We start from the raw sequence: 20595 nt of genomic DNA on the forward strand, positions 1-20595 counted from the left end.
AGCTTGCACTTGGTCTATCCAAAAAACCAATGGCAACCGATAATAAATAAACACAAATAATTTCTACTGTTGACTGTAACCAATAGGAACTATTAATAAATAAAAATAAAATTTTCAATGTAAACTTCAATGTCCCTGTTTGAGCACCTCTTTGAAATGCGAATTTTGACAAATCCTTTCTTATTGCACGGTGAAAATATGAGAAGATTCTCTATTTCAAATTTCAAGTTCGTACGTTGTGTAGTTATTGAGTTAAAGCGATCAGTGACTAAGTGGTATTTTGATTTTATATGTATAGATATTATATGGCAATTTACAAAATAGTAAAATAATTAAAATAGGTAACCTACGTAATTTAAATGTTTTGTAACAGATTTATGAAAATAAGTAAGTCTAGTAAATATTATAAATCATTTTAGGACTTGTTTGAAAATACTTAGAAATATTGATAACGTCAACATTAAGTGATTATAATGAAAATATATTGTTATTTAAATTGTTAAGATGTGTTGATATTTATATTTAAAGAGTACTTATCCAATACTAATATAATAAAAAGTCAATATTTCAATATGATATTATATTATGTATTCAAAACAAAAATTATATATTCTCAGAATATTAACTAAGTAATAAAATAAATAAATTTACTATAATTAATATAGCATATTTGTACAGGTCTAAAATCACACTTACACTAATCATCGTTGACGACTAACACAAATGCCATGGGGGGGGGGGGGGGAGAACAAAATTGTATAATGTATATTGCCTAATTACTGCCCCTTATGAAAAACACACAGGCAGGCCCTTTAAGATGAAATTAGTGAATAAAATAAAATTATAATTCTTCTATTAGTAAATATAATACCATTATTTAAACATGTAGCTAGGTAGCTTAATAATGTTTTAAGTTATTAAACACCATTTGAATTTTAGAAGTATTCAAAGTCTAAGTAGGTATGTGGCATAGATTAGGTACAACATTTTACTCACTATTTTCTGGTGGCACAATTCCTTACGTAATTATTTTCCCAACATAATTAGTAAATATAAATTTACAATTCAAATTCTACAGTAAACCATTCAATATTAAATATCAACATATATTATTTTAATATTACAATTATGAAATTGAAACAATTTTATAACTTTAATATGTTAAAAATAAAATGATCAAGTTTCTATAGTTATAATTATGTATAACAAATAGTTACACATAATTAAAGTTTATTTTAATTATTAGGTATTATTAAGTAAATATATAATATTATATTGGTGGTATAAAATAATTTTATTAAGTCACATTATTTAAATTTTAAATCAACATATTTGACATAAAATGTTATGAATTTTAAAATGAGTGGATATTTTAATAAATAAATTAATGAATATTACAAAATCTGAATAGAGCTTTTTATATAATACAATTTTACGCTATATAATTATAACTAAATATAATAATCGACCTTATCATCTAAAACATAATTAATTGAAAAATATTTTTCTGAAAACATAACAGAAAGTGTATACACATATTACATGTCATGCCATTTTAATTCTATATGTTTTATTCATAGAAATATTTTTAAAAACAAATAATAATTATTATTATCACATTAAATATATTACAGTTAATAACTATTTCATAAATATTTTTAATTTCAATAGCAATAAATATTTTACAATTGTCAAATATAGGTACTTAAAAATGTAAAACTGACAGAAATAGTGATTTTTTAACTCTTAAAACAAAAACTGAAGGGTGTGTTGAATACAAACTATTTGGACATGTTATTTTAATTTAATAATTATTTTTTATTATTTTAACAATGAAAAACATTTTTTTTCAGTTAACTTTAATAATTGTGATTTAACTAATTATTTCTAAGTACGGATTAGCTAGTTCAAATTCAGTCATTATGTAATATATTCCGCACACCCTATTTGTTTTAAAAGAAACAATAATACAAAATAAATAAAACACAGCCTAATGATTATGTACAAATCTCTGAATAAAAAAAACACATGTTTAGATTAAATGTTTTTTTTACACATAATATATTAAGGTAACAAAATATAAAAATTGATAAAGCAACCAGAAAACTTTAAAAAAAATTACATAACGATAGGTACCTACTTAAAAAAACAATTAGGTAATACAATTAATTAATTATTTAAGTGTAAAATGTTAAAAATTCAGAAGTATTTATAATAATTTAAATGTTTAATAAGGTAACACAAAAAAAGTTATTCAAGCTAATTTAAAAAAAAAAAAATACTCAACAAATATTTAACCTAATTAAAATTTAAATAAATTTTTTTTATAAACTTAATCATTGAATAAGTATTTAATAGGTAAGATAAAACTGTTGCATGGCACAAGATTATTGTGTAAGTTCTTGTACCAATAAAGTTATATGTTTGACACGGTCACATTTTTCAAAAGCAATACGCATAACTCACGCATCAACTCAAATAGGAGTGCAATGTGATTAAATTTATAAGACCGCCGTGGACAGTGACTCAGTGGTATTGGGTGTCACTGCACGTAGTGTATATGTGTAAAGTCTTGTGGGATTGAATCTCATACCGAGCATTATTTCTTCATTTAATTTCCGAAGCATTTTCCTAGACCATCTACTCGCTCCAGTTTTGCGCACCCTGACCAAGGGCCAACTGGAGACAGAGCTGTGGCATGTTTTATTCTTAAACTTTATACATTTTGGTCAGTTTATATTTACATAGTAGTTTTTTTTTTATTATTATTATATTGTATTGTTTTACTAAATTGCACATATCCTATAGAGACCAAAACCTAACACTTGGTGGCACAAACTTAATCAATCATTTTACTAAGTATCACTTATATTACGATAATACCCTTTTGAAATGCAGTTCACACATAACCCTGAAACTTTGTCAACTTATACCATGTCTTGAAGTCTCGTATATACTTGTAGAATTAATTAGTTTTATCTACAAGACTTATTTTTAATGCCTAGTTCACAACAAACACAGTCAAATTAAAGTTATAACATTTTTACGTTCCTTCATTGGATGGTGTAGAAAGTTCACGTTCAGTAACTCCAATCCTTAATAATTCTTTCAACATAGGAAGTGGTCTTTTAGGCCATGTCTTTTTTGCTTTTAAGTCACGTGCCTCATTGTGTATTTTTTCCAGTTCTTTAATCATTGGATAAATTCTTTGTTCTATCCATTCGGATATGGTATATTTATCAAAGATCCCAGTCATGGATTCCTGAAAAGGTCTAACCATCGATAAAAGCGATCGGTATATACGAGAATGATCATTCATGAGTTCGTCGACACGAAGTGGAGATGAAAACTCATGTTCTACGTTGTAGCTAGTCATCCATCCACGGTTCTTTGTGGTCACCAATATAAAATCATTATAGTCTATTTCAATTGTGTGTAATCTGTACAGCAACCTAAAATTAAAGTTATACAAATTGGCGTTAATTTTGTACAAGATTTACTACTTACACTGGGTATTTAATGAACCAAACAAATTATATTAATTATTACCTGAAAAATGTATTCCCAGGAAATGTGCATCTCGAAAACTGATCCCAAAGATGAGGATCGTTATTTAAGTTTAAGAAATCTCCGTCATATTCGTTGTTGTGGCCAAAAATACCACAGTTGAGTCCTTCGTTCAAATCGGTTTGCAGCGACTGGTTCATGTAGCCATTTGTAGTTGCCAAAAGATTAACGACCATCGATGGTATGGATGACGGTAGGACCTCGCATAGGACAGCAAAATGATCATACCTGTTAAGTTAATCGGATAGGATAAAGTGATAATAATATAATATACCTAATGGATAGGTTTTTAAAAAAAATACTCTGTGATTAATTAATAAAATTATATTATATTACAAATAATTACCTCTGCCAACCAGTTATGACGATTCCTTTGAAACCACCTGTAAACCGACTATTTTCGTTGGACATCAATTGTAACCAATTTAAATTGTTTTCTAAATGTCTCTTAACGTTTGGAATGTATAGAGTTTCTCCAAATGCCCCTTTGAAAGCACTAGCTGTCCACGCATTCGGGAATACTATTTGATACTTTTCCCAAACACTTTGCATCACAAATCTATACACGTCTTCAGCGTACACCCACACCTGTATTACATACAATTAAAATGTATTAGATTAAGTTAAAATATGGTTTTAAGCAATGCCCCGAAATTGATTACCATCGGCTCCACTAATTTCCCAATATCGTATAGCTGCATTGTGGCCACCGGTAAATGTCTCAGCATGTCGTCCCATATAATAGGAATCGTATTTGGGGATTTAGTGCGTACATACGTAGCCACTTGCTTGACATGTGACAAGAACAAATCTTCTCTGGCTTTTGCCCTGCACCTGAAACATTCTCCCATGTGGAACACTTCGTCACAGCCAATATGTAAGTAGTTAACATTCCCGTGAATCTCGAGGATCTGTAAAATCGAATAAATAGGAGTTAATTTTAATTTACAACACAATAATCCCGGATGATTTAAATTGTTATTGGATATATTTACTTGGTCGACCATTTGTTCAACAAACTTCATAGAAGCGTTGTACGATGGGCAAAGTGCTTGTGGTGACTCTTGGACTTCTCTCAGGTGGGCGAAATCCGGTAGTTTCAATGCAAACTCCACGTGACCAAACGTTTGTATTAGCGGGATTACTTCCAGTCCATTCACCGCGGCCATTTTTAATATTTCTCTAATTTCTGCTTTTGAATACGCGTTTCCGGCAGCTATTGGAGATAGGCTTCCACTCCAAGGAAACATGTCTTCCCATTCGAGCAAAAGACCAGTACCACCGAATCTTTTTATTAAAGGGAAAAGTTTTTGAAGGTAACTCAGCTTGGGCGGCGCTCCTTTGAAATCGATATGTACTAATCGTTGAGGAGGCACATACGGTAGTGATTGTTGTGGTTCATTGATTTGAATCCGGCGGCTTTTACGGGCTGGCTCCTGCAGTTCTTCAATGAAATTAACATCTTCTTCTTTTTTCATTTTTCTAACGGTGCCCGAAATTGGCGCTGGGGGTTGATGTTTATTCAAGGGTTGTTCATCAGCATCAGACTCAGACATTACTAAGGTGTTTTGGATGTTTTGGATACCTATATCATTAGACGCGTTGTATTGTACACATACTACAAAAAGAAGTATGGTGAGTATAAGTCCAAATAATATGGATCTTCGTCGGCGTAATGAGTTAGTAAACCACCCGGCGTATGAAGTTATTGAATTCTTCCATAAAGTTCTGAAACATTAATTAAATTGTGATTAAAATACTTTTTCAAGTAAATAGATTAATATTTATTATTCTACATTTTAAATTCAACAAACGAAGACTTAAACTCTTAAAGACTTAATACGAAGTTTTAAATTATTTATCAAATTATATACCAGATATAGATATTAGATATAAGACTGTACATTTTGAGATTGACACAGATTTATGTAAAATTCTTAAATTATCAAATTCGATATTGTTAAAGAACAGAGGAACGATATTGTTTATTTGGTCGGAAAACTAAACGGTACCTACAACTATTATGTCTAACGGTTGGCTTAGGTAACGACTAACGGACACTAATAGTTGTGTAATAACAAGTACCTGCGGAGAAAAAAACAGAAAAAACACGCGGGATTTTGGCATTTTGCACAACACACATTTCAGTGGATTAAGTTAAATTTTTTTGTCTAACTGTTGAATAAATCGGCTGAATCATTTCTGTCATACTGATATTACACATTTATACGGTGCACGGTATAAGGAAAGAATAACAAGTCACACTATGGGGGACCATCCTTATCCAAACAACAATGTAGGTCCAACTGTTTCACGATATAGTAATCATATTATATATTTATATCTGAACATATCGATAGCGATACGCACAAATTTCTAATTGCCACGGTTGGTAGGTATATACTATTACTAAAAGGGCACAGAGAAAACAAATTGTATTATTATATTGTGTACACCGTTATTGTTAATATACCACAATCATACACTAACAAAAGTTGATAAAATTCAACAAAAGCCACCGTGATGCGCACGAATTTCCACACACCTCGATTAATTTCTTTTGCCGGGTTTTACAGCGTCACCTATGCGGTGGTCATGGTTAGATGAAAACCTGACAATTTATTTTACTATATAGCATTAGTTCATAAACACGAACTCGCGGAAACCAACACATTATGCTATACATTCACACGGATATTTTGTGATGACGAGGGGGGGGGACATTCAAATATGACATCACGAAATCGTATTTACCGCCGCCCTAGAGTTATATTTTATTAGGATTCTCCGCGTACATTATGCATAGTAATATTATTAACGCCCGTTTACCACGTTAACCGCTATATGTTAATAGGAGTTCACCAATTGCCAGATAACTGAATACATTAGGGACATACATACTGAATACTGTATACGTCTTTACTACTGCTGCAGTAACGTCCTCGCGAAATATTTCTACCATTTCGATATCCGTTGGCTAACTTTGGGTTCACCCTTTTGCGGGCGATCCCGTCCGCCACGCAAAGCGAATTATTGATATATTATGCGGGCGCGATTTCCGGCCAAGTATTCACCGCCTACCATAATATTAATATTATCGTCGTTATTAGATTAAATTACTACACGCACAGGCGGCTAGAAGACAAACAATGATTATGGCTGGAATTTTGATGCAGCTCTTTTTTTCTGGCGTTTTAAAACTCCTACAACTGAAAATATTTGTATTTAACAGAGTACTAATTAATTGTATAATACTGTAATGTAATTTTAATTTGTATTTCTTTTACAATTTTCGCATTAAAACTTATGGGGCATTTTTCGCAACTTATTGGAAGTAAATTATCATAAATCATAATACAACCATAACGATGAAAACCATTATATTGATATAATAGGCATGTATATAATGTTTTAGTTGCCACAAAATGACAAACGTGTGTGCAACACTGGTTGACCGCGACTGTTCTCACAGCTCTATGTATATATAATTACCCTATTAGTTCAAATTAAGAAGCCAGTAGACCTAATCTATCATATTTATTTTACTATTCAAGATTTAAAAAAAAATATTTTAAACGATTTGTTTGAGATTTTTAATTCATTATCTTGTTTTTAGTCATGGTAATTTTTCCAAATTTTAGGGTATCAAAATCCCTGACCTAATCGACCATCGACCACCGGATTAAAAAATACAAATAATATTATAAATCCAACGTTCTTTTGAAAATTCTTACGATCAATGCGTACGCGTGTGTGTGTGTGTATGTGTGCGTAATACTCGTGTGTATTGCAGATCAAACAAAACGAAGAATAATGCACAAATATAATAATAATATAAACAGTAGTGAATTATCCAGCCAAAAGCAAGCCAACAGGCAACGGGTGGTCTTCATTGTGTGTATAATAATATGGACCATTTGCGAGGAGTACAACAATAATATTGTCGTAATGATTTTTTTTTATTTTATCATTATTATTGTTCTGGTCACAGACACATAAAGTACAACGATTGGAAAATTAAAAAAAAAAAAAAAAAACAGTTAATACAATAAAGTCCTAAATAAATATATTATTATACGACGACAAACACTACTGCTCCGCCCTGTAATGGTATTGTTGTTATAATGTGTATTATCATATTATTATTATTATCGTGTGTTTAATTGACCGTGTAATTCAGCGACGCGATAAAGGGATAACAACGGAATCGGAATAAATAAACAAACCTATTCCCCGAGCGGCCAACGCTATTACGGGTAGATAAGTGTACCTATAATATATAACTATAAAATATAAATCCTATGGGTATTATAATGGGAAAAAAACTGACGCCGTCCAATCGAAAGGAAGCGAAGTCTCTGCAAACTGCTAACCCACATTCGCTCGTTTCCGCACACGATCATCACACACGCACACACACACACTCCCAACACACATCCAACACGGTGACATGTCCGTTATATTATATCTGTCGAGTTGACACTTTTCGATTTTACCACGCTCCAAAAACTCCTATATTGATGCGTACCCCGTGTCGTTTGTATCCAATAACGATTTGTTTCGTAGCACTATACACGGTCGGTCTCGACATATTCAGTTCAGATGTTCAGAAAAATAGATTTCCACTCGCTCCAGTGTCCGTGGCCCTTTGTGTTGGCAACCACTATATATTATAATAATACCACTGCCAACCGATATGCGGATACGAGTTTCCCATGTAAAACGAATACCGAGTTCCAGTGAACCGACGAAGCGTATATTATTAATATTACTGTAAATTAGCGTATTACCCTTTACACGCCGTTTAGCCGACTGCGAGTAATTAAAAAAATGTCAACTCGAGATTAAATAATTTAAATACCATTAGTTAATGTTATTAAAATAGTCGGCTTAATCTCGAAAATTCCAATTCAGGGGATACGGTGAAGCGGTTGGAATTTAGCCATCATTTAGGCGTATATAATGTTTATGGGAAATGTGTTTAAACAGAAGGCAACATTATCATTGCCTCTTGACGGAAAAGTACTAACGCAACTGCAATAGTACAAGTCGTTTTAATTGTGTACACAAATATGGCATATTGAAAGTGTACATAAAAAAAAAAAATGTGGAAGCGATAATGGGTCTGTTTTTAACGGCGATAGTTTACGAAAACTATGGAAGTCATCGTAAACTAAATCGTTATTCCTACTTATATGATGTGAATATCTGATTTCGGATGTATCAAATGAGTTTCTCTCAGTATGTTATGTACGCAGACACGCAGTATACGTTTACGATGTTTCTAAATCGAACAAATCCAACGATACATTTTTCATCGCGACCATTAACAGACACATTCTGGCATCGAAAAAATATATAAAATGACAAGCGGAACATAGCTGACGATAAACGTAATGGACTAATATAATGTTAAAAAACCATTTACAAATATTTCGTAAACAACATTTGTAAGCAGTGCTCGATATACTAGGAACGTGTTTTTGTTAAAAAGAAAAAAAATTCCCATTCTTGTTGAGTAAAATAAAAACAAAGTTATTGAATAATATCATGTTTCAATAAAAATAAATAACTACAAAAATTTTTGAATTTCATGAGACATTATTTTTAACAGTACTGTGAGTATTGTTCGATTAATCGCAAAATATTTCTTCCTTAGTCAGATTGTTTTTAATCCGAATTCGAAGCGTACAGTGAATTTTAACCAACTGAACGCTTATACTTTTTTGTACGAGATGAATCCTGAAACGGTATGTGAACGCAGTAATCGTCTAATAAGACGAATCAACCATTACTCAATCATTGCTGGTTACGTTTTTAATCGACATAAATAATAAGTAGATTGAAACTCAAATCAGTGAATATATTAATTTTGTTCTGTGTTTGAATTTTAACAAAGTAATCCTGCTTGGAGTGGTCGGCAACAACTGGCAAGTGATAACTAATAAATAGTATTAATTATAACTTTTATAACTCTGACGTTTATGAAATAAAACTACAACGCGCGAGTACCAGCTATAACTATGTAGAGCAGAAGTATTCAAACTTTTTAATTCCACGGCTCCTTTGTGTCTTAAAAATATTTAGCGGCTTCCAAATTATTGGCGACTTTTAATCAACGGAGACGGTCGACGGATATAATAAAATATGGACGATAATATTTATGATTTTAGCACTATGTATAGAAATTCAACTTGAAATTTCAATGATTGCTATAATGATTAAAAATAATATAATGTAATATTTCTATTTGTATATTACATTAATTTTGGTTTGAGTTATTTTACAAGTCTCTATCCACTAACTACCGTTACGCCCCTGGAGCCGCGACGCACAGTTTGAATACCTCAGAGAATATATTTTGATCGTTTAAATAAATCATGTTAATTTTTTTATGGCTGCGTTTTGTTATATTTAAATTGCGTCCTTAGATCTTCTATACGACGGTGTATAAATTCTCGTTTAACATTTAATTTATTAGACATCAGGTGAGTAATATGGTTTTTTATACATTAATATCCTAGATGACTATACTAAATAAAAACATCTATTGTTGTTGATGTTTGTTGTAGGAACACCGAACAAGTCATGGTTGTAAATTCTAATAGCGCTGTCTATAAAGATGATTGACAAACTTTGACCCCAAATTACTGTAAGGAGATTGGCATCACACCGCGATAAGATAGTCTTACCTTATAAATAATAATATTATAATAATTTACAACCATTTACTAAAATCGTTCACTAAATATATGTTTAATTATTTCATGAAATATATATCCATACCGTGATTACCTATGTGTTGTTTTCATCAGGATTTCTCAACTGTTTTTAATATTTTTTAAATATATATGTATATATTACACTGCTGTCTAGTACCTAATAACCTACCTACTCAAGGTTTATTATGGTTCATACTTTATTATTATAGTTTCTAAAACTTGTTAAACATTAACTGCGTATATTTCAATGATGCTAAATAGAAACATGAATTATACCCGTATGAAGTTAGAACTCGCAATAATAAGTTAAGAGTATTATTAACCATTATAATAATACGCGTTTAGTATCTAACCGTATGTTATTTTGAGGCAGGTGCGCGTATACGCTATAGTACAATATAATATTAGGCAAGACCAAACTGTGAAAACAATTTCCGTGTGTAGGAAAATATCTAAGCATTCCAAGAAAAGTTATATCTACATTATGAATGCATCACTCTCGTTGTCATACATATATAGCCAAAATGTGAATCATAATAATTAATATGTGAAAAATATTCTATTCTATGGTACACAATATTTTGAATACAGATACATTTTTATGAAAATGGTTCTTTTCAAGAAATAGACAATTTAGTGCGTTTTGTTTCTTTCATTGCCGAGTATAACTGTATAGAACCACTCACTACGTACCTACTAATAGTATTATAACAGTACTATTTTACAAATTACTTGTGGTATGATTTATAACATTCTGTTTCGGCCAAATAAACACATCATTATTATAACTGTTTGTGCAAATCATCTGTTTCACCACAAATGACAAATTAAACTTACAACTACGAACGAATCAGGTCGTATTGAGTATTTTTACAGTTAAATATATACTAGTGTTTAATATACAATGCATGTAAATAAATATGCATAGAATTCCAGTTTATTTGACTTTCAATAGTGAACCATTTATAAGTGGAAAAATGAATGAATTTTATCTTTCTATATTTTTTGGAAACTTTTAATAGCATACTTTGTATATATTAGATATTCTTTTTTTTCATCATAATTGTTTGATAATTAAATTACAGAAGGTACGTGTGTGATCTCTATACGAGCATAACGAGTGTTATTGCATTAATGAAATAATTTACTAGATAATTAATCACTTCTGAGCTCCGAATTCCGATAGTAAATGTATCTCTACTGATCGAAATATTGTGTACAATTTCCTTTTTTTTTATAGACACATAACTATCAATAATTTATACATAACTAGCTTATCCCATGCACTTCGTTGCCCGTTAAATGTACCAAATCTATATGACTCAAACTTTGTTTAATTCGTTATTTAATATTCGGTGTATGGTGTTCAAAATTTATCTTAACTTTTCCGTTGCCCGGAATAAAAATTCTGATTCGCAGCAATATATTATCAGGTAGGCTCCCTCCACCTGCGGTAGATCGCGGACCCCGTGCTGTTTGTACGTAAGTGTATGATTTAACTCTAAAATATCAAAGTTATACCGAGTTTGTCGTTTTTACTTAATTCCACCTACGGTGGATTAATATAATACATTAATACAAAATCCTAACCTAACCTTTTTTTTTGTCCATGTTAAATCATTACATAGGAACCGAACTGTTTTCACATTGCTCAGCCCCCATGCATGCAGCATTGTTTATTTAATAATAAATGTTTACAACTTTGTTTTTGGGCTCACATGGGGCGTGATACACTTTTCTCACCTGCTGGCAGGTGTGTATAACCTAACCTAACCTAACCATACTAAAATCAACTGAATAAAAAAAATCAAATTTAACCCTTTTTGAATTTGCTTATCTTTTTCCCAGACATTCATTTATACATATATATTATATATATACATTTATATTATTGGCAAAAAACAATAATACAAATCAACAAGCATGCCCGATTAACCAATAGCAACCAATATATAATACACTATTATTATATTTTAATATGCGAAAAAAAACTAAATTTTTATTTTATTATTTAGTTGATTATTGTCTGGACAGATGGGTAGGTACCTAATAAAAATGTTTAGTTTGATAAAACAAAAATATTGACTAAGGAAAATATAACTAAAGTTTCGAATATATTTTGTTCAAAAGGCAACCTAATTTTACGATCAAAACAAGAAAAAAATGTTTGGTTTCCCAAATTAATGTATAACCTATTATTCTCCGTAATGGTTTATTATATACCGCGATTTGTATTGGACAACATTGCACTGAACGCTCAAAATAATAATATATGAGTCTAAGTACCCTTTGCCAGTTTGTGCCACTTAAAGCCCTAGCTAACTGACCATACCAAATAACATAACATATCAGTAGACCAATCAGATATGGCTATACTGACTACCAATGGATAGATAGATAAATAATAAACGCCCAGCTCATGTTATACTACCAAGCTAAGTCCATAGTATAATCCAATATTCGTTACATCCAATTACATAAATAATTCTTTTACTCAGAAAACTAACAGACCTACCAGAGGCCAACAATGAACGCAAACATAATAAAAAGAAAACTTTTTTCCTTAAAAGTTTAATAACCAATTTTAACAAAACAATAGCTGCATGAAAATGAATATTTTATATGAAATGAAAAGGTCCTTATCTGCAGTGCCAAAAAAATTAAACATAAAAAATGTTTTATACCTATATTATATCACGGGTAGAATACTGTTAAACTGTATATTATTAACTCGATAATATAAAAAGTTTCACAACAATATTATGATGGAAAATATAGAAATAAATATAGCAATAGAAACCTGAAACTATATGGGGAATGGGGATATCTACAAAATAATATATTTGATTTTATCATAAATATTACAATATATTTTATATCAGTCTTTATTCACAATAATTATAATATCTATTACAAGTAAGTTGTTGATTATAATCTATAATCAATCTTCGTAAACCAAACAATACAATATGAAATAAACTATAATATTATAATATACGTAGTTTTTGAATATAAGTTAAAATGAAATGAATTACATATAGATTACTTACATTTTTTTTCGTCCAATACTTTAGTTTGATGATTTTACTATAGATAATACTTAGTATGGGGGGGGGGGGGGGAGTACTGTTTTATTCATTTCATGATCTCATTCAAATAATTAATAATAATAACGGTGCACAAATCACGAAAGCAAACTCCACCAAAAGTTTCGATTGTTATTGCAAGAATTAATTTTGAAACACAACTTGTCATATTATTATGTTCATACAATAAGGACATTTGTGTATGCCTGAGTGAATACATAAACGGAATACCTACTCAAACTTATATTATATTTTCCCGACTTGCTGCAAGTTTAAGGAAGGTAGTGATTAGATTAGATTAAATGTCGTATACATGGTTTACTTTACTGCATGTCAAAAGCTGAATCGTAATTAATTCTATACGCGTTTTCTTCCATACAGTTCATATTATGATAAAAGACGAATTTGATTATAAATGCAAACCAAAAACGTCATAAACACAGGAGTCACGGGGACAGCTGCCCTCACTGAGAGATAATTAAGACATAATTGATATTTGATTATACAATGAATAGTACCTATATGGCTATATGGTTATAAATCAGTGGTATAGTCAGGGGGACTTAAAGGGCTATAACCAGTGGCAGGAGGGGGCATTGACTTGTTTTCATTAGTGTTTATTAAGCATATTATTTAAAACTGTATTTACTAGCAAACATTAAGCCTCTATAGTCTATAATTATATGTATACATGAAAGTTTGCAAGCCCTTCCTCAGTGTACAATTTCTGGATACGTATGAGTACATTTTAAATTATTTTAAAATACAAAATGGTAGTTCATATTTAATTCATAATCCTTAATTATGATTTCACATTTACAATAATAATTTAAATTTTAGTGTATTAGGTACTATATAAATAAAAAAAAGAAAATTTAGTTTAAAATATTATTTATTTAGAAATTTGACTCCTATAAGAGTAATATTGAGGATTTGATGTAATTTTTTATTTATATAATATTATTTTTTCATGATATTGATTTTTTTTGTCAATAAGTAAAATTGAATATTGAAACTTTATAATAATGACCACTGTATGTGTTTCATGTTGTCTTCAGGACTTAGGTAAATATGTTACTTGTGCAAATAAAGTAGTACTTAAATATATAATTAATGATATTTTATTAAGTATAAAGTATATATTTTAGTTCATGGCTTACTGTCGTTTTGCACACACACGCGAATGAATAAAACAATGATAGTATTGTATTTCCAAAATTGTACCTGCAGGTATGCGCACTTAATATTATATCAACATAACTAGTCATTTAGATAAGTCGTCATATTATGATTATGTGCTTATAATTATAGTAAATAGATGACTTCAATTAATTGTGTTTGTGTAAATTTTAACCATCCAGAGTTGAATGTGAATATTCAATATTGTGTATACTGTATAGCTATAAATTAATTGTACGATATTGTATTGTGATGCTGTCGGGTTAGGCATAAAGAAAGACCGAGCGTATGATTTAAAATTATTGTTATTAACAAATCATACAGCCTTGAGACGAAGTATTATGGTAATATAAAATAAAGACTGGTCACGAATCTAAACTGGAAAAACAATCATGACATAAGCCTAAAAAAAGTACACAGACAGAAATAAAAATTACAGATATATAGGGTATACGACCACGTGAGTTTCGCTTCACTGCTCACCTCAGCACAAACCAGTATTGTATAATTATTATACGTTTGAAAGAAATGTATTATAAGCCAACAGTTATCGAGAAATTACCCAAAGTTTTTCTAATTTTTATAGGAAGTTTTCTCAAATATTGAAGGTCATAAAAATGCGAGAAACATAGAGAACCATAATTACACATTTTATAAAAGTAATCTAATACCTCAGTATAAAATATTACATCAATAATATCGCCGTCGTAATACGTAGGTAAGTTAATATGCACTCAAAACTTAACTTCATATTTCCATATTATAAATGTCACTATAATGATGTTTTTTTTATTATTATTGAAAATATACTTTATGGTAAGAACTGAGAATACTCAGAGAGCACTATCAGTACCATGAGTACTTACTATGGTCTATGGAGAAGTAATTTTTACATCACAACACCAAATACTATCCATTCCAAAGATAAACGAAGCGACTAAGCGAGACGAGTACCAAAACGCGTTTTACCGTTTTCTGTGCATCGGCTAATTATTGTATTGAAACTATATTAATTAAGCCATCTATAATATTAAAAAACAGTATATCCGTTACAATATATTTTTATTGTATTTTTTTTTATTATTATTCTATTATTATACAACATAATATCTCCTTCAACAGCATGACTAAATTTAATATTTAGACAAACGTCATTATTACGTATGTTGTATATAAAACCAGGAAGTCGAAATCATGTTCGTAATTTATCCTTCCTTGTTTCTAAATAATATAATGTTATACGATTTACATATTCTACGCAATTGTTTCAAATCTTTGAAATAATACATAATATATAGGTTTTGATATTAGGTACATACTTTGGTAGGTACAAATAGTTAGAAAAAAAACAACAAATCATTGACTTTTTCAATATTCCGTAAGAATCCAGACGCTATTTCTTATAAATATTAAAACCTACCTAACGCGGTGGGTTATGCAGTGGTAGGTGCACGTGTACCTCCTCCTATGTACGAAATAGTATATATCACACGTGTTTCCGGAGCCCATTTGCGCGGATGATGTCAAATAATAAAACGTGATGTAAAATGAAAACCGACTGCAGAACACTGCGGAAACCAAACGAATATTGTATATACATTATAATTAATGTACTTGATAGAGTGGCAAAAGTTGAACACACGACCGGATTTTGAAAACGTCACGTTTCTTTTGTTCAAAAGAAAAAAACCACTCGCTCTGGATTTTTTTACGCTCGATGGTTACTCGAAAGAATGACGCATAATACTCGAGACTCTGCCTCAATTAAGCCCGCAGTAAGGTTTCAATGTCAATGCGGCGGCGGCGTCGACGACGTCGGTCGCTGCAGCAGATAATATTATATATAGTACGCCGTGTTATATTATATTATTATTATGATGGTCGCATAATAATAATAATAATTATTTTTATTACGCGGCGGCGATTGGAATTTTGAAAAAAACACCAAACTCGGTATATATAAACACGCGGGCAATGTGCGTGTGCGTTTGATTTCTAAAAAGCGTGGAAAAAAAATCGCAGCAAAAAATTGCACGCGCACTGTCGTGAGAGGACGGACATCACGCTGCACCAGTAATAATACACCACCACGCTCAGCAGGATATCCGAGAGCTAACCGCGACGCATAATATGGTATTATTAACATAGTGTATTTTGTGAATATTATTATATTATTAGTTATTATGTACTTATAACTTATTACGACGGCAAAATGCGATGAGACACACGAGCAGTTTTTTTTTTTTTACCAACGCACCGGTTTTTAATATTATTACACCGTTATACGATCTTGCGCATTATATAATAATATAAACTATTTTACTTTGGGTAGATATGTGTCGTATATTAAAATGTATAATACATGTGCACAGTCGGCCAGTTATTGTGAGAAAATAAATTTCGCAGGACCGGTATGAGACGTGCATTTTCTACAGTTGGAAGTAACCATTATTACTACATTCATATACATTTTATACTGCACTGCTGCAGTCTGAAACGATTGTTATTATTGTTATTGTGATTACGTCCCGGAAAACTGTGACCCTTAATGTGCAGCAAGGCACACTTAACACGAAAACATTATTTTATGCAAATATTTGAAGTGCGTAAACGCGTTCTTTTCCACTTGCTAAAATACCCGACGGGCGGCGGCGGTGGCGGCGATATTAAAAAGCCTTAGTAGTAATATTAAACCAACACATATTATGACTTTACGCGTAAAACGGTGTAGTTTCTTGTTTTTTTAAGAGTATATACAGAAACAACGACTCAAATATTTTTCGCATTCTATAGTAATTTAGTAACCAGCAATTTTAAATTTGAAAAATATTAGTTATTTTTTAAAAAATATTAGTTATTTTTTAAATTTCTTACAAAAATAATAATAATATTAACGCTCCCTCAACCATCAAATTTATAAGTTAGTAATAACTTATTACACACTAAATTAACTTAATAATATACGAACTAACTTCATAAATGTCAAGCGTTTATTTGTAATAAGTAATGACTAATGAAATGTTAATTTATAAATTAACTCGACTCGGTTATTTAAAAATATTATGTACCTATACATCTGTACTAAGTCAAAATTATTTATTTTGGACGACGGACAGCAATGCAGTAAGGTAGTGGTGTCAAATAGAAAATATATGACTGGGCTCCCATGTAATAGCTAGGATGTCAGACAAAATAAATAGCGACCCCAGATACGGGCCTTTACCGGCGTATGCGCACAACAATCAGCGGGAAAAGAATATACGCTTGTAACACGATTAAAGATATACAGGCAGGCGCGGACTGGTAAAATAGGGCACGGGATGCTACACAATTTAAAGGGCAAAAAACAAAAATATTGTGGGGGCAAATTTAAAACATGTAGATTATTTATAAAATATTAATATATTTTAATTTGTTTTAAAAAAATATTGAATAGGTTTATACGTTAAAAACATAAATAAGTACCGAATTACAACAAGCTTTCAATCAAAATTGTACAAATTATAGATTACTAATAATCGTAGGTTGGTAACGTTCTGCTGTTCATTAGGTGTCTGAAGTCTTTAAATATATAATAAATAATATTAGGCAAATATATTTTAGGGCAAGGGATGCTGTAGCATCCCAGCATCCCAGCCAGTCCACGCCAGTATACAGGTTACTCAACGAAATTTAATTTTTGGTGCACGTAATGTCTTGGTACTACAAAATATATATTATATACAATATTATGTTGTTGATTTATGTTAACCACGCTTGGAGCGTTATATAGTATAGCTTTTCTCCTATCGTTGATCAGCCTGCTGTTTGAAACCAGAATGTTCGCGCACCACTTTTGTTATGTATGTGTATAGGGTCGTTGAGTGACCTGTATATCTTAAATCTTGACTTGTACCGTGTTTATATTTTGATTGCGCAGCGCGAACGTTATTATTCTTATTATAAGATATCGAAAAACGATGGAATATGTAGAAATCTGCAGATTTGGAGCCGGTTGATGGAGTTAGTTGGATACGTCATGATGCGAAAAAAAACCGGATACAGCTGCAATATTTAATTAATATTTATCCTGCGACGTGTGTTCCGTGTGGTATATTTCACCTCGTCAGTAAGACACTATTATACCATAACCAGATACGTAGTTAATAGTAAGTTGTTACCAAAACGACTATAAAGTCGGGTTTCCACTACACTGCCATAAAGAGTCGAATATTATTATATTATATTCAACTTTAGGTAACGTGTTACCAACATTTTATTACCTATACATACTAAATAGTAAATATATGGAACATGACACTATACACGGCGAATGGTGGAAACCCTGCTTGACTCGCCAACCATTTTAATGTTTACGTATGGGTATGGCATAGTATAAAATGTTTTGTTTTCTAGTTTTATTGCGGACAGACGACAATATAATAATATAGTATTGTCGTTTTCGTCATTTTGCTCGTTTTGTCATTATATCATCTAGCACACACGCGCGCAATTAGCCGACCCGACAATCGGCGTCGGGCGACGACAAGGACGACGGATTACGTATGAGTATGCATTTTTTCGAAATGACACTCGCGACAACTACACACGTTATGAGAAGAGTTATCACTTATCAGATGAATAATATTTTGCCGACGACTAAGTCGGATTCCGGCTGGCACACCGATACCTATATGCGTCGCACGACGACACGTGTCCGGGGCTGCGTGCCATGTACATCATAATAATAATAATAATAACACACGTGTATTTTACAACGAGTAATATTATTATATATTATACGTGCCGCCGCCGCCGCCGCCGCCGCCGCCTGGTTTATACTCGACGACACACAAAACGAAATCCTGATTTTATGGCCTCCGGAATCGGCGATCTGCGTGGGCGGCTGTGAGGCGAGGTGGGGACGCATAAAGGTCCGAACGCCGCCGTTTTTCATTGTCCCCGCGAAAACCCGCTCTCGAAATCTATATACCATCGTTTCCGAGTGCTATAAATTTCGTCGAGTGACGCCGCCGCCGCCGAAATACATCATCACCCTGCGAGTAAATCGTCCGACAGAGCTTTCGGTAAACGACAATATTATTATATTAATGTTGTACTATTACACCGCGAATATAACTACCTATATTATTGTAAATGACCGAAAAACAACAATATATCGCTGGTTAGAAACGTATTTCTATATATACATACTTATAATAGGTGGTACCAGTAAGTTATAAGTTATAACTAATGAATACAATCGTCGTTTTAAATCTTACGTACAATAATTATTATATTAATTAATAATTAACAATATGATGGTCGAGTGTGTGCGAAACGCGAACAAACGTCCTACAACTGTATATTATAATAGTATATAAAACGCCACGCACCAACTATAGCGATCCAAACGGAGCAAACTATATTTATTAAAATCGATTTCGGAGCATTCGGCTGGTGTTTTAAACGAAACGATAGTATCAGATTTTTGTAAAACAGCCATTGTAGACTGCCAGAAAACGACAATATTATTATATAATGCGTTCGAATAAAAACTGCGATGAAAAATAATTGCTAAATAATTTCTTTTTAATAATAGTAAAACGAATTGGGCAATAAATATTACAGCTTCTTGCAGTGTTGCAAATCTGTAATAATTGTACTCGTTGATTCTTTCTCCATTCTGTCGGGAATTCGGCATTGGTAGGATCTTTATAGTTGTTAAATAGTATAGCATTCATAAATTGTTACCGTTTATGATGTACAACTGCTGTTAATGACTACGATTATAAAACAGTTTATCATATTATTATTATTATTATTACGATTTTACAATGCAGTTCGGGCCGACTGTTGTTGTAGTCGTTATAGTAATGACTATGCGGCCGTGTACCATAGTCCGACAGTATCCAAGCGCGCGGTATCAACAGTATTTGAACCTAATCGACATTGATATAAAAGTCGCGGACGATAGTATATTTTTTTAGTCATATTTTTTTTCTCCGACTAACTTTCACTTTTAATACTCGTATTATTCAACCGACTGAAGCACGAGCAGG

At 31.5% G+C, this 20595-nt stretch overlaps 1 protein-coding gene across 1 annotated transcript in view; it reads right to left on the bottom strand.

The window, feature by feature from the left end:
• Positions 1-565: 565 nt before the first annotated feature.
• The window catches only part of LOC132945033 (hexosaminidase D), a 34256-nt gene continuing 14226 nt past the window's right edge, over positions 566-20595 (bottom strand). Inside the window, exons 2-6 of the mRNA XM_061014643.1 lie at positions 4563-5295; positions 4230-4478; positions 3914-4155; positions 3550-3795; positions 566-3452 (exon numbers count right to left, since the gene is read on the bottom strand). Coding sequence (XP_060870626.1) covers positions 3044-3452; positions 3550-3795; positions 3914-4155; positions 4230-4478; positions 4563-5295 — 1879 coding nt within the window. The 3' untranslated portion in view covers positions 566-3043. The remainder of the gene's footprint in view (positions 3453-3549; positions 3796-3913; positions 4156-4229; positions 4479-4562; positions 5296-20595) is intronic.

The sequence above is a fragment of the Metopolophium dirhodum genome, chromosome 5 (assembly GCF_019925205.1).
Source record: "Metopolophium dirhodum isolate CAU chromosome 5, ASM1992520v1, whole genome shotgun sequence".
Taxonomy (NCBI): domain Eukaryota; kingdom Metazoa; phylum Arthropoda; class Insecta; order Hemiptera; family Aphididae; genus Metopolophium; species Metopolophium dirhodum.